At 45.0% G+C, this 14,485-nt stretch overlaps 1 protein-coding gene across 6 annotated transcripts in view; it reads left to right on the top strand.

Annotated features, from left to right (window-relative positions):
- Positions 1 to 14,485, top strand: part of LMBR1 (limb development membrane protein 1) — a 76,699-nt gene that overhangs the window by 11,488 nt on the left and 50,726 nt on the right. For 4 of the 6 annotated variants that reach the window (XM_087946241.1, XM_087946240.1, XM_026680920.2 and 1 more), the window contains exon 2: positions 13,887 to 13,959. The exons of the other annotated variants lie outside the window; for them this stretch is intronic. In XM_087946241.1, the coding sequence (XP_087802367.1) occupies positions 13,887 to 13,959 (73 nt within the window). The remainder of the gene's footprint in view (positions 1 to 13,886; positions 13,960 to 14,485) is intronic. 6 annotated transcript variants of the gene reach the window in all.

Below are 14,485 nucleotides of genomic sequence, written 5' to 3'. Positions count from 1 at the left end.
AGGGGGCACTCATTCTATTCGTCTCATGAGGGAGGCTGAGCTAATTTGTCGATGGGCAGAGAGACATCTCTTATCCACCAGGGCGGAGCACATCTTGGGGGTCTCGAATGTCCAAGCAGACTGGCTGAGCAGGGCCACGCTGGACCAATCGGAATGGCACCTTCACCCCTCCTTGTTCAGGGAGGCAGCAGCGATGTTCGGTCAGCCCTTGCTGGACCTGTTCGCATCCCCGCTCAACGCCCAGACACCGCGGTTCTTCTCCTGTTACCCTGCCAACGGCGCAGAGAACCACGATGCCCTGCGCTGCCCCTGGCCCACTGGGCTTCTGTACGCCTTTCCTCCTCCTGCTAATACCCAAGGTGATTCAAAAGTTGATTCTCGAGAGGGCGGAGGTCCTCCTGATAGCCCCGTATTGGCCCAGGAGACCGTGGTTTGCGGACCTTCGCAATCTGTCGGTGGCCCCGCCGTGGAGGATCCCCCTCGACAGGATCTCTCTGTCCCAGGGACCTCTTCAACATCCAGACCCGCAGTGGCTTCAGTTAGCCGTCTGGAGGTTGAGCGGGAAAGGCTAAAAAATGAGGGTTTGTCGGTCCAGGTCATCAATACCATCCTGGCAGCAAGGCGGCCTTCGACTACCCGCATTTATGACTTAACCTGGAACATCTTTTGTAAGTGGTGCCATAAGTCGTCCGTTGATCCGCTCTCGCCTTCAATTGTGCAAATCCTGGCCTTCCTACAGGCCGGGCTAGATAGGGGCCTCTCTCCCAACACTCTGAGAAGGCAGGTCGCAGCTCTGTCCACGGTGATCGCTGGCAGCTCTTCTGACTCACTTTCCCACCACCCTCGCATAAGGTCTTTCCTTAGAGGGGCTTCTAATCTGCACCCTCCGGTGATCCACAGATACCCTACCTGGGATCTTAATAAAGTCCTTATGGCATTAACTAAACTTCCCTTCGAGCCTCTCAGGGAGGCGCCACTTCAGTTTCTCACATTCAAAGTGGTGTTCCTTGTGGCGATAACATCGGCAAGAAGGATATCTGAAATAGCAGCTCTATCCGTGAGAAAGGACTTATGTGTCTTCCACACTGATCGGGTGGTTCTGAGACCAGATCCCGCCTTTATGCCAAAAATCAACACGGCCTTTCACAGATCCCAGGAATTGATTCTGCCTAATTTTTGTCCCAAGCCTTCCCGAGAAAGGGAAAGGCAGTGGCACACCCTCGATGTGCGAAGGGCTCTTCGTATCTACATCTATCGTACACAGTCAATCAGAAAATCAGAGTCTTTATTCCTGTCCTTTCAGCTAAAGACGCTGGGCTGCAAGGTTTCCCCGTCTACTGTTGGCTGCTGGATTAGGGCTACTATATCCAAGGCCTATTTAGCGCAGGCTCTCCCTGTCCCTAGTGGGATTACCGCTCACTCTACAAGGAGTGCAGCCACCTCGGCAGCCTGGGCTACTCAGACGTCGATTCAGGATATCTGTCGAGCAGCTACCTGGGCGTCTTCATCTCCCTTTATACGTCACTATAAAATCGATGTTTACGCCTCAGCTGAGGCTTCCTTTGGTAGGCGAGTCCTTCAGCAGGTGGCAAAAGATCCAGAGGTGATTCCGGACCAGACGGAGTCCCTCCCGTAGGACAGGCCATGCTTTGGTATGTCCCACTGTCTGGATGCTCGCAGCAGCTCCACGGAGAATGGGTGTTGGTACCTACCTGATACGCCCGTTCTCGTCGAGCTGCGTAGAGCATCCAGCCCCACCCTAATTGGTCCGTCTGGTGGGGAGTCCTGTTTCGGCCAATGATGCATATAGTTCACAGTTGAGACTTGTATTATAGTTGACATGAGAGGATAGTTGTTGTCTTCTCGTCTTCATAAAACTGGGGGAACGCATGGAGGAGTCACGTGGAGGAGGAGGAGCGTTCCTCAATTATAGCTCAGCCTGTTAGAAGTGAAGACTGGAGCACCTCCCACTGTCTGGATGCTCTACGCAGCTCGACGAGAACGGGCATATCAGGTAGGTACCAACGCCCATTCTGTTCTGTTCTGTTCTATTCTATTCTATTTAATTGCCCTTTTGGCTGCTTCCCCCCCTTTCTCATGCTAAAGGCATGTAGGGACATTATGATTAAAATCCTTATTCTACTTTGCAGAATATTTGTCTATTTTTATACAGGATTTAAGAATGTTAAAACGAATAATTTCTTTTTTAATACTCTTAGATTTTATAATATAAATTGTAATGCAGTAGATGGAGACAGGAAATTTTAGGCTTTTGTAATGATGTTATTTGTCTTGATGTACTTATGTTCCCATTAAAAAATTGAAAGGGCACTTTGATATTGCATCTTTTATGTATTCTATAATTAATCTTCAGTCTTACTATTTTATGGCTATGTGTGGCTAATTCTTAACGGTGAGTTTAGTTTATGTGATATTGTACTAATACTGTAGCTTTTAGTTTTTCAATGAAACATAAAAGCAGAAATTCATATGTACATTTTGTTACCAAATACAACTTTTATTACTGTATATCCCCTTCTGTTTTTATATTTATATACATGAAGAGTCAGCTAAATAATTAGTTCATAAGTTATTATAGTCATATGTCATCATATTACTAGACTCAATTTTATGACTTTTGGCAAAAATAGCAAAATGTGATCACATGACCACTGAACGTTGCAACCAGTTGTAAATGTGAGTCAGTTGCTAAGTATCTTAAATGTGATCGTATGACTACAGAGGTGATGTAGCAATTGTAACTTCAAGGATGGGTTGTAAATAACTTTATTTGAGTTGTTGTAACTTTGAATGGTTGGTAAGCAACTGGTTGTAAATCTAGAACTACCTCTACAAACATTAAAAAGTAAAAATACAGAATGCAAAATATTGTGAAGGAGAATTTGATGAGATATTTATTTTATTTATTTATTGGAATTTGTCAAACAAAACGAAAACAAGAATAAGAGAATAAAAATACAATGATAGGGACGATAGGCTCATTCTCCTTAGAGCTGTTCGGATCGTCCAGATAGTGGGTGGAGCTTCAGTCTCTGCTGTTGTAGGCTGAGCTTAATTTCTGAGGAACGCCTCCTTCTTCCATCACGTGTCCAGTCCTAGCGTTCCCCCAGTTTATGCTCAGCCATCGTGCAGAGTAGGCGTTTTGATCGTGCTCTTGGTCGTTCTCAGCAAGCCCTATTTGATTCGTGTTCTTCCCTTATCAGGTTGTATTGCTTCATTTCATTTTATTTCCCCTTTTAGCCCTGTGCAGTTGTCTTATTTCGTTTTTCTCCGTTTCCCTGGGAGGCCCTTCAGGCCCCAGGGGGAGCCAGGGGGAGGGCTAGCAATATTTATAGGCTGCCCCCCCCACTCTCTCAATAGCCTTGCTGCCGTTTTTTTGTTGCCCGTTTGGTTTAAAATGCTCTGTTTTCACTCCGTTTCCCCCCCTCCCGATCTCCTTCTGCTTCGTTTATTGTTTAAGCCTCGTTTCCTTTGACTATCTTCCCCCTGGGGACTCTGGATCACCCCTGGGGAGGCCTCCAGTCGCCGCTGCTAGGCCCCTGAAGTCCCACGAAGTTGCGGCCGCCATTTTGGCTCCGCCTCGTGGCCGGGCGCCATTTTGTGTCAGCCTTATCATTCCGATCGCTACAGCGGCCCGTTTTAAGAGACAGCAGGCCCGGTAGGCCTGCTTAAAAGTAGCTGGTGTTGGCCATTGGGGATTCACCTTGTCTTTGGAGCCTTGCTTGCTGTTTCTACACTGTTGGATTCCCCACAGCCAGCCGTAGCGGCCGCGGTAACGCTAACCACCACTCCCACCCAGTTTTTATTTGTCTGGGAAGGCAGTCTGGTGCAGGCCTCCTTCTTGCCCTTCAAGGCTCCTGCCGTGCTTTCAGCAGCCTAATCAGATACAAAAAAAAAAAAAAGAGAGAGAGAGAAAGAGAAGAGGCAGCAAGCCCTTTTCTCCTATTACAAGATTTGCTGCAAATTACAAAAGAAGGGCGGCCTGATTATATAAGCCACAAAAAGAAAAAAACAAAGGCATTTAAACAAATTAATCATTACTGATTGACCCGGGGGCAAAAGAATCTCCCAGGGCTCCGGCCTTAATTGCAGGTCGACCCTAAGGCTCCAACCACCTTATACTTGATCCGTTACCTTCATCAATTATTTAAAATGGCAGAAGGCAATCCCTCAGGAGGCCCTTCTTTAAAGGCCAAACAAAAAACTCGACACCTGCGCAGCCAGGCTAAAGAGCCCACCAAAGCCTCCCAAAAGGAGGCCCTAAGGCGACACAGGGCGCTAGAAAAAGAGATAAATAAACGCGCCAAACAGTCTGGCTTAGTGCCTCCAGCACCAGCCACTCCTTCTACCTCTACTCTCCCTCCCCCTCCTGCAGTCTTTCCCTCCCTCTCCAGGCACAGCCCGCCCTCTCAGGGACCCAGAACACCAGCCAGGCAAACTCCAGAGGCTACCTTCACGCCCACGGCCGCCGGCCCGCGACAGGAGGAACCTCTCATTCAGGCGGTCCCGGAGCAGCTCAGAACCTGGATGGAGATGGCCATCCGCCAGGGAATTGCGGAAGGGATGCAGATGATGGCTAGACCGGGGTTGCCTCCAACCGAATCCGTAAGAACATTCCCTCTCATTCCGCAGCCCTCCCACGAGCAGATATCTCTTCAGGGGGAGGCTCCCCATCAGTTAGAGACGACCAGGAGGAGGTGGAGGGGGATTTAGACTTGGGCAGGGAAGAGGAGGACGAGGAACAATTTGACTTGGAGTCGCTTCCTTACAACAAACCACTCCCGGACTCTGAGCCATCAGAGCCTGAAATGTCCGAGGATGAGGGGCTCACCCCCGACATTCCCGCCTTTGTAGGGCTCTTTAAGCCCCAACTATTTAAATCCCTCCTCTACAAAGCCAAAAACATCTCCGGCCTAACTACCCAAAGCCCCTCTGATCCCTCTCCCCCAGTCCCAGAAGGACTAGAGGACTCCATGTTCAAACAGCCGGTGATAGAGGCTGAAGTCATCCCAGCCCCCCATCTTCTTGGACCTGATCTCCAAACAACTGGCCTCTTCTACCGCCCCCCCGGCTCCTTCGGCCCATGATAAAAGGTTCTTCAATCTTGACCCAGAGCTCTCCAACCTGCTAAGCACACCGGATGTTGATGAGCCTGTCGCAGGTCTAGCCTCCTCTTCCACCCTCAGTGACCCGCTGGAGGCCCTGAGGCCGGAGGAGAAGAGGTCGGAGCTGGCCCTGCGGCGTGCTCACCAATCGGACGCATGGGCGATCAGGGCAGCCACGGCTGCTTCATTTTTCATTAGATCATCCATTCGCTGGCTTCGCCAGCTTAAATAACATGTCCCGACTTCTAATATTTGCGCCCATCAAGACATAGCTAAGATCACAGCCGCGGCAGAGTTCTCAGCAGACGCCACATTTCATTCAGTAAAATTCTCCTCCAGCGCCATTTCTTCCCACGTCTCGGCCCGCCGCCTGCTCTGGCTCAGACACTGGCAGGCGGACCTCAAAAATAAGATGAAACTAGCCTCCGCTCCCTTCACGGGAAATAAACTATTCGGACCTTCCCTAGACCCTCTCCTAGTTGAAGGAAGGAATAAAAAGAAATACCTCCCATCCCTCGTCCGTAAGTCAGATCCCAGACCGCTACAGCCCTTTCGGAGGACTTCCTTTCGTCCCTATTCCCAACCCCACTTCCCTCCCAGATACCAAAGGCCTCCCCCCGTTGGCTCGGGACAGCCCCAGGATAGGCCCGACTCCTTCGATAGGCACAGAAGAGGCGGAAACTTTAAGAGGCCCTTTCGCGGCTCCGGCACCAGGCCCTTCCGCCGCTCCAGATAGGCCCCCTGATTCAATTCCCATCAGCGGGCGACTCAAATCCTTCGCCAACCAGTGGGACTCATCCACTTCAGATGCCTGGGTCAGGGATACCGTCAGGTTTGGCCTTGCCCTCAAATTCCTTTCTACCCCCGATTTCTACATGGCATGTCCCCTCTCTAAAAACTACACCAAACGCAACCTTATGGACTCAGCAATTCGACATCTACTGGAGATACAGGCCATCCAGCCCGTTCCTCCATCCCAAAGGGGACAGGGATTTTACTCACACTTATTCGTGGTGCCTAAACACACAGGGGGATGGAGGGCCATTCTGGATCTAAAGCGGCTAAACCGCTACCTTGTATATCGCAGATTCAAAATGAACACGCTGCAATCCATCCTCCTGGGTGTTAGACAAGGGGACTGGTTGTCCTCCATTGATCTATCTGAGGCATATTTACACATCCCAATCCTACCCTCCCATTACAAATTCCTGCGCTTCAGTTATAATAATCTCCACTTCCAGTACACGGCCCTCCCGTTTGGGTTGGCCTCTGCCCCCAGGACCTTCACCAAGGTTCTGGCTGCTCTGGCTGCCCACCTCAGATCCATCTCGGTACGGCTCCACTGCTATCTGGATGATATCCTCATCCTATCCTCCTCCAGGGAACAGGCTATCAGGGACACCCAAGTCACCCTTTCCGCCCTCCAGGAACACGGCTTCCTAATAAACTGGAAGAAAAGCCAACTGGTTCCTTCCACCAGGTTACCCCACCTAGGGACCATCATAGACACAGTTAAGGCAAGAGTGTTCATCTCTCCGGAGAGAATACTCAGCATCCAACAATCTGTCAAACTTATCAGACGGCTCAAGAGGGTCTCTCTCCTTGAGCTAACCAAGTTACTTGGCAAAATGATATCTTGTATTTCCATTATCCCCTGGGCCCGATTCCACCCTAGATCCCTCCAGTGGTTCCTGCTCCCGTACCAAAGAGCCGGCTCCAGCAACTCCAGGCGCAAGGTCAAGGTCTCGCCAAGGGTTCTTACCTCCCTCCTTTGGTGGAGCAAGGCGTTGATCAACAAGGGCTGCCTCCTCAAGGAGCCCCCAAGAATCACCGTCACCACAGTCTGCCAGTCTGTCCGGATGGGGCGCCCACCTACGGTCCCTTACAGCCCAGGGCAGATGGTCAGCGGCAGAGAGCAGGTGCAATATAAATTGGTTAGAGCTTCGAGCCATCCACCTGGCCCTCCGCAGCTTCCTCCCTCACCTTCAGGGTTGCCACGTTCTCATTCTCACAGACAACATAACAGCAAAGGCTCATGTCAACAAGCAGGGGGGGACTCAATCCGCAAGTCTAATGAGGGAGACCGAGCGACTCTGCCGGTGGGCAGAGTCACACCTTCTGTCACTCAGAGCAGACCACATTTCGGGCATCGACAACACCCGAGCAGATTGGTTGAGCAGGGCTACCTTAGACCAAGCGGAGTGGCGCCTCCACCCGGACCTGTTCAAGGAGGCGGCAGAAATTTTCGGCCACCCAGTAGTAGACCTGTTTGCCTCTCCCACCAACACCCAACTGCCTCAGTTCGTATCGAGATTCCCGTCCCCAGGGGCAGAGAACTACAACGCCCTGAGATGCCACTGGCCCTCGGGCCTCCTTTATGCCTTCCCCCCTCTGGCCCTGGTGCCCAGAGTCCTCCAGAAGGTACTCCACGAGAGGGCGGAACTGATCTTGGTAGCTCCCTATTGGCCACGTCGCTCCTGGTTCGCGGATCTCCGCAGCCTATCCGTAGCCCCTCCCTGGAGGATCCCAGCAGACAGGATCTCCCTGTCTCAAGGCCCCCTTCTCCACCCGGACCCCAATGGCTCCAACTAGCCGCTTGGAGGTTGAGCGGGACGTCTGAGGAGGGAGAAATTTTCCACTGAGGTTATCAATACCATCTTAGCAGCCAGGCGTCCCTCTACCACAAGGATCTATGACGCCACTTGGGCCACTTTCCGCAAATTGTGCATTAATCTCCACATTGACCCAACGGTACCATCTGTTGCCCAAATTCTCGAATTCCTTCAGGAGGGTCTCAGTAAGGGACTGTCCCCCAACACCCTAAGGCGCCAGGTGGCAGCCCTATCCACCGTTATTTCCTGCGAGGGGGTTACCTCCCTCTCTCACCACCCACGCATCCGAGCCTTTCTGAGGGGGGCCACAAACTTACGCCCGCCATCTCTTCACCGATATCCGACCTGGGATCTCAACAAGGTCTTGATGTCTCTCACTAAACCACCTTTTGAACCCCTAAGAGTGGTTCCTCTCCAGTTCCTATCCTATAAAGTAGTATTCCTGGTGGCGATCACATCAGCCCGTAGGATTTCAGAGATCGCTGCTCTGTCGGTTAGGAAAGACCTGTGCGTCTTCCATCCCGACCGGGTGGTCCTCCGACTTGACCCTTCCTTTCTACCGAAGATTAACTCGGTTTTCCACAGGGCCCAAGAACTTATCCTCCCCAATTTTTGCCCCAAGCCAACTCATGACAGGGAGATACTATGGCACACTTTAGACGTCAGACGTGCCTTGCGGATTTATATTAAGCGTACTGAGACCTTCTGCAAATCCGAGGCCCTCTTTATATCCTTTCAACCAAGGTCACAGGGGTTCAAAGTACCTTCAACCACCATAGGCCGTTGGATCAGGGCGGCCATCTCCAGGGCATACCAGGCCCAGGCCCTCCAAGTGCCCAGGGGTATTACAGCTCACTCAACCAGAAGTGCGGCTACTTCAGCCGCCTGGGCTACCCAGGCCCCAATACTTGACATTTGTCGGGCAGCGACGTGGGCCTCCCCGTCACCCTTCATCAGGTACTATAAAATCGACAGGTACACGGCAGTGGAAGCCTCGTTCGGTAGAAGGGTCCTACAGAGGGTGCTCAGGGATTCTGATGAGTCAACAGACCAGACGGTGTCCCTCCCGTAGGACAGGCCCCAGCTTTGGTATGTCCCACTATCTGGACGATCCGAACAGCTCTAAGGAGAATGGGCGTTGGTTCTTACCTGACAGGCCATTTCTCTTCGAGCTGTGAGGATCGTCCAGCCCCTCCCTTTTTTCTTTCACCATCTGGAGGGGGTCTTGTTTTCGGCCAATGCACTTTAAGTCTAGTAAGAGGAGGGCACGATTGCCTGGTCTCCTCGTCTTCGCATAAACTGGGGGAACGCCAGGACTGGACACCTGATGGAAGAAGGAGGCGTTCCTCAGAAATTAAGCTCAGCCTACAACAGCAGAGACTGAAGCTCCACCCACTATCTGGATGATCCTCACAGCTCGAAGAGAAATGGCGTGTCAGGTAAGAACCAACGCCCATTATGCACGCCCCCTCTACTGACCACTTAAGGATAAAGTAAGGGCCACGGAAGTCAATTTGTGACTGAAACTGTGAAAACTGAATCATGTAGGACATTCCAGACTTCGACAACTCTATTACATTCTCTCCTCTTCCATTCTTCTTTTCCCAATTACTAACCAATACTTAAACATTTATGCTGTGCTTTTAATATTTAATATTAAACATAGGAAATCTTTGTTTATATGTATTTAAATGATTTCACTATTGTTTTTAATTAGTCTATTAACTCTTCATAGAAATTGTATTTCAATTGTATAAATCTACTTTGCTATGTAATGTTTTCTATAAAGGGGAATCGTTCCTGCTTGATTTAGTCAAACTTCTATTATGAGTATACACTGTCAGTTTTGCTGTGGTGAAATATTCATCAATTTTGGTCTCTCAATCTTATATCTTCAACAGTTTTACTTTTCTAATATTTTGCCAGATTCATTCTTTTGCTATCAGTGTTGAACATATTTAATACTCGTTTCTCCCCCCCACAACAACAGCTCTGTGAGGTGGGTTGGGCTGAAAGAGGGTGACTGGCCAAAACTCACTAAGCTGTCGTCTTTCATGCCTAAGGTGGGCCTAGTGCTCTTAGTCTTCTGGTTTCTAGCCTGGTGCCTTAACTACTAGACCAAACTGTCTTTGAAGCTATAATACTTTCCATTTATACTTTCTAGAATTATTCTCAATATTTGTGGTTTCAGTTAAAATTTTATTTTCAACATTTTATGAATTTCCTTCTAATATATTTATTTATTTCTTAAATTCATATGGCCACCCATCTCACAGGAAGCTACTCTGGAGAGAGTATAACAAAAAATAAAACATGTCAAAAACAATAGTGTTGAACTAAAAACATATAAGAGATTAGACCAGCAAAGGAGCCACCTCAAGACCTCTAGGCCTGATGATGTAGCCAGGTCTTGAGGGAGTTCTGGAAAATAAGTAGGAATTGAGAAGTTAACACTTCATGAGGGATAATATTCCATAAAGGGGTACCTTGCTAGAAAAGGTCTATTCCTTGGGCTCATTGTGTTTTACCTGGCAGGTGGGACCCACAGCATGCCTGTCATGCCAGATAAGATGGGATGAGTAGATGTAGTTGGGATAAGGTGATTCTTCAGATAACCTAGTCCTATGCCATGAAGAGTTTTAAAGGTCAAAACCCGCACCTTGAATTGGACTCAGAAGCAAACTGGCAATCAATTGAACTCTTGGAGTGGAGGCGTAATATAGTTTGTTCTAGAACTACACATATAGCTGTCCATGCCACTGCATTTTGTACCAGGTGAAGTTTCTGAATATTCTTCAAGGGCCCCCCATGTTGAGGACATTACAGTAATCCAGTCAGGTAGTGACTAGGGCATGAGTGTGTCTTTGTTTTGAATGACTGCATGTGATAAAATATTCCTTTTTATTGGGGCATTTTCAACATCTATTGGTACATTATTTGCCCATCTTGGTAATAATTGGTGGCCTTACATACCATCTGTAAAATATTTTATATCAAATTTCCATCAGATTATACCTTTTGAGTGAATTTTGATTTTTTCCCCATAACTTTTCCCATTATTCCACTATTTTTTTGAAATTTTGCATCCAATTTATCATCTAGTTTTTAATTTGTTCCATCTCTGTTCATGTCTCAATAGCAATTTATAAATGCTTCCCAATAGATGAACTTGATTCTATATAAGACTTTTATTAATGATAGAGATTACCTTATCTTTCAGCAAAATAGCTCGATAAACTGGAAGACATACTTCATACTTCCCTCATGATTCCAGGAGTAGGGCCAGTGGTGAAGAAACTTAGCTTTATTTCCTATTTGTGTCTAGAATAGACTTTCTGTTTAGGTAGCCCAAGAACCAGTTATGTGTAATGATGCTGAGGCAGTGGTAGTTGTCAGAACTAGTTTTAGGGGAAAGTTGTTGAGTTCACATGTATCTCCAAATCAATAACTGCAGCAAGGGGCATTGAGTTAAAGAGAATGTGCAGCTTGGCATCCAACTTCCAACTCAAACCTTTAGTTTGAATAATTGTTTCTGAAATTATGTTGGGTTGAGATTGTCCTTTACTTTCAAAATAGAAGAAAAATTTCTTTTGAGTCTTGTTGTTCTGCCTCTTGCACAGTTAGATTCATAGTTTTGCAGATGCAGATAGATAACTCAACAAAGCTTCCATAACAAAGTTCATTTATTGGTACATCAGGTATCTTCATAACTCACATTTATAACGAAGTTCTTTAATGACCAATCCTTTGTATATCTACCTTGTACGTGAAATATGGTTATTTCCTAACCTATCTCGTAGCGATAGAAGGAAGATGCCATGTGGTAGAGAGTTCAGACAAAGAATAGGAAAACTTAACCCACCAAGGATCAATTCAGTGACCAATCAGGATTACATATGTAGCCACGTGAGATGAACTACATTTCCCAGAATACCTTTAACTACATTTACCATGATGCATTCCCTTAAGGGGACAGCTCACAATTCCTAAGCAACTATCCAATTCCCATAGACTGGCTGGGACAGCACACTTGTCAGCTCTCCTTCCTAACAGTAATATGGGACAAAACAGGATGCAGATAACATTTTTTTTAACCTCTCCTTTCTTGAAGTTAGCAATTTTTTCTTCAAAATAAATAAAGTGTTATGCACTGGACATGCTGCAAACTTTTAAACTCACTTGGTTTAATCACTGTCTACTAGGATGGAACAGAGCGAACAGACATGGAACAAATTAAAATCACTGTCTTGCCCTGGTTTACACAATTTGGTTTACAAACATTAAAGCCGAGAAGCAAATAGCAGAAACTAAGCAAAGTACATTATGGCTTAAGATGATGTATAAATCTAATTAATATGCAATTTATTTATTTTTGCAATTGTAGAATTACTTTTATTATAACTATAGTTATTACATTAAATTACATGCATTACACTATTAAGTACTAAAACAATACGATTAATCCTAGTTAAGCCACTTTTATGACAATTTTTAAATGAATTCCCAAGTATAGTCAGAGCTTCTATAGTATTACGTGTATATGTGTATAGTATTAGTGCATGTAATGTTACAGCAAATCCAGCTTTTATTAAAACATTTAAACTGCCTAATATCTGGACCTCTCTGGATGATTTATAATAAAATACATTTAAAAATACAATCTGAATATAAACATAGAATAAAAGCATATAAAATACAAAATTTAAAAAACTATAAACTAGGTAGCAATATGGTGGCATTTAAATTGCTAAGAATTAATATCAAATTAAAAATCAATAAAAAGGCAATTATGTTACATTTTGAATATATCTCATGTTATTTGTCATCATATCTTCTTTGTTTAGATTCATATAACCCAGACCTTGTCTGCATGATGGATGAGTCAATCCAACTTATAATATGGATTAATATGAAACAACTGCTAACATGTTCTTGTCTGCAAAGCATGTAGTAAAGTACATAGAAATGTATATCTAGAGAAACACCTCATACCTCTTTTAATGGAATTATACAATTCAAATAGCTAGTTTTTATGTATCAGATATTAAATTATTCATGAAACAATTTGGACTATTTCAGCAGTGAAAGCCAGTGCATTTTAAAATAATTTTTTATCATGTCAAGATGCAGTTGCCTTAGCAAAGCTAGAATATAAAGGATAACTCTTCTGAACCTGATAATCATTCAGTGCTTCTGAAACTGAAACTAATTCTCAGCCAGCGTGAAAAGCATTAATGAAAAAAATAATACTTTTAAAATAATACTATTAAATGTCCATGCAGAAAAAGTAATGCATTTTTACTGGAAGAACCCAGTAAAAAAAAAAAATCACACTCAGAATTGAAACCATTGAAGCCTGTCTTTGGTGTTACCTGGTTGTACTGAGATGCGTCTATAACAGATCGTGCTGCTGTATTCCCGATTGCTTGTAACTTCTTTATGTGCGCTTCCATGTAAATTAATTGGAATAGTTTAAGAGTAAGATGGTTAAAGTATCAGTGGTTGTGCCACCTCATCCACCACAAATGAGGCAAGCGCCAAAGATGACCAGGGGCAGCCCCACACCTGCCTCGCACAGTTGGTAAGAGAGCCGTACATAGGCCCAAGTCCTTTCTGCAGAATGTTAAATCTGTCACTTTAATCAACTGGACAGCAAACAAGATCAGATAAACAAATTCTACTTCATTGTACAGGAAGTCCTCGACTTACAATAGTTCATTAAGTGATCGTTCAAAGTTACAATTACGATTACAAAAGTGATTTATGACAATTTTTCACACTTAAGATCATTGCAGCATCCCAATGGCCTTGTGATCAAACTTATTTATGATGGTTACAGTGTCCTGGGGTCATGTGATCACCTATTGTGACTTTCTCACAAGTAAAGTCAATGGGGAAGCCATACTCACTTAATAACCATGTTTTTACCTTAATAGTTACAGTAGTTCACTTGACAACTGTTGCAAGAAAGGTAATGGGGTAAAATTCACTTAACAAATGTCTCACTTAGCAACATAAATTCTGGCTCAATTGTGGTCATAAGTCGAGGACTACCTTTATTTTATAAAGGCATTTTTTTTTAAAAAAATTGTTCCATTCTAACAATTTTCAGAAATCATTGTTTCAACTGTGAAACTTTCTCTTTCAGATCTGTTTTCTCTTGTTTGCGATATTGTATATTGTTTCCTACTTCATTATTAGAAGATACAAGAGGAAAGCAGGTAACGTATCATATTTGTATATTTTCTATAATAAATTATAATAAGCTGGAAAGTGTTCTGGAAAGGATGCACATCTATTTATGAAATAAATATTTTGCTATAATTGCATGTAACTGAAAACTTCAAACAAATTCCATCACCATGTTCTTATCTTTTTCCAATTTATTATAAGCCTTTTCAGTTTATTTACTTTTTTAAAAAAAAATATTTTTCCTAAAATACATTTTCTGAGAGACCACACTGGGGAAATGCTGCTGTGTTTATATCCTGCTTGTATGTAGAGTTAGAGACCACCTATTTTTCTTAAGTAATTCATTAATTTAAGTAATAACTTTAGGCATGGCTTATGAATCCCACCATCAGGGATTCACTGTTCCTAAAACTTCCTATTAACTTATAAATTCCTGTTTGCTATGGGGGACAAATTCTGTATACTTTTTTTTATACCTTTAAGAGAAAAAGTGGAAGCAAAAAAACTTTGCAGGAGATATTCAGTCTTTCCAGTCTTCCCATTTTTCTGTCTACA

This window comes from Notechis scutatus, chromosome Z, assembly GCF_049901735.1.
Source record: "Notechis scutatus isolate UNSWTSFEM ecotype Mainland chromosome Z, rNotScu1.2, whole genome shotgun sequence".
Taxonomy (NCBI): domain Eukaryota; kingdom Metazoa; phylum Chordata; class Lepidosauria; order Squamata; family Elapidae; genus Notechis; species Notechis scutatus.
The sequence above is the reverse complement of the archived record's forward strand: the minus strand, read 5'-3'. Positions and strand labels throughout refer to the sequence as shown.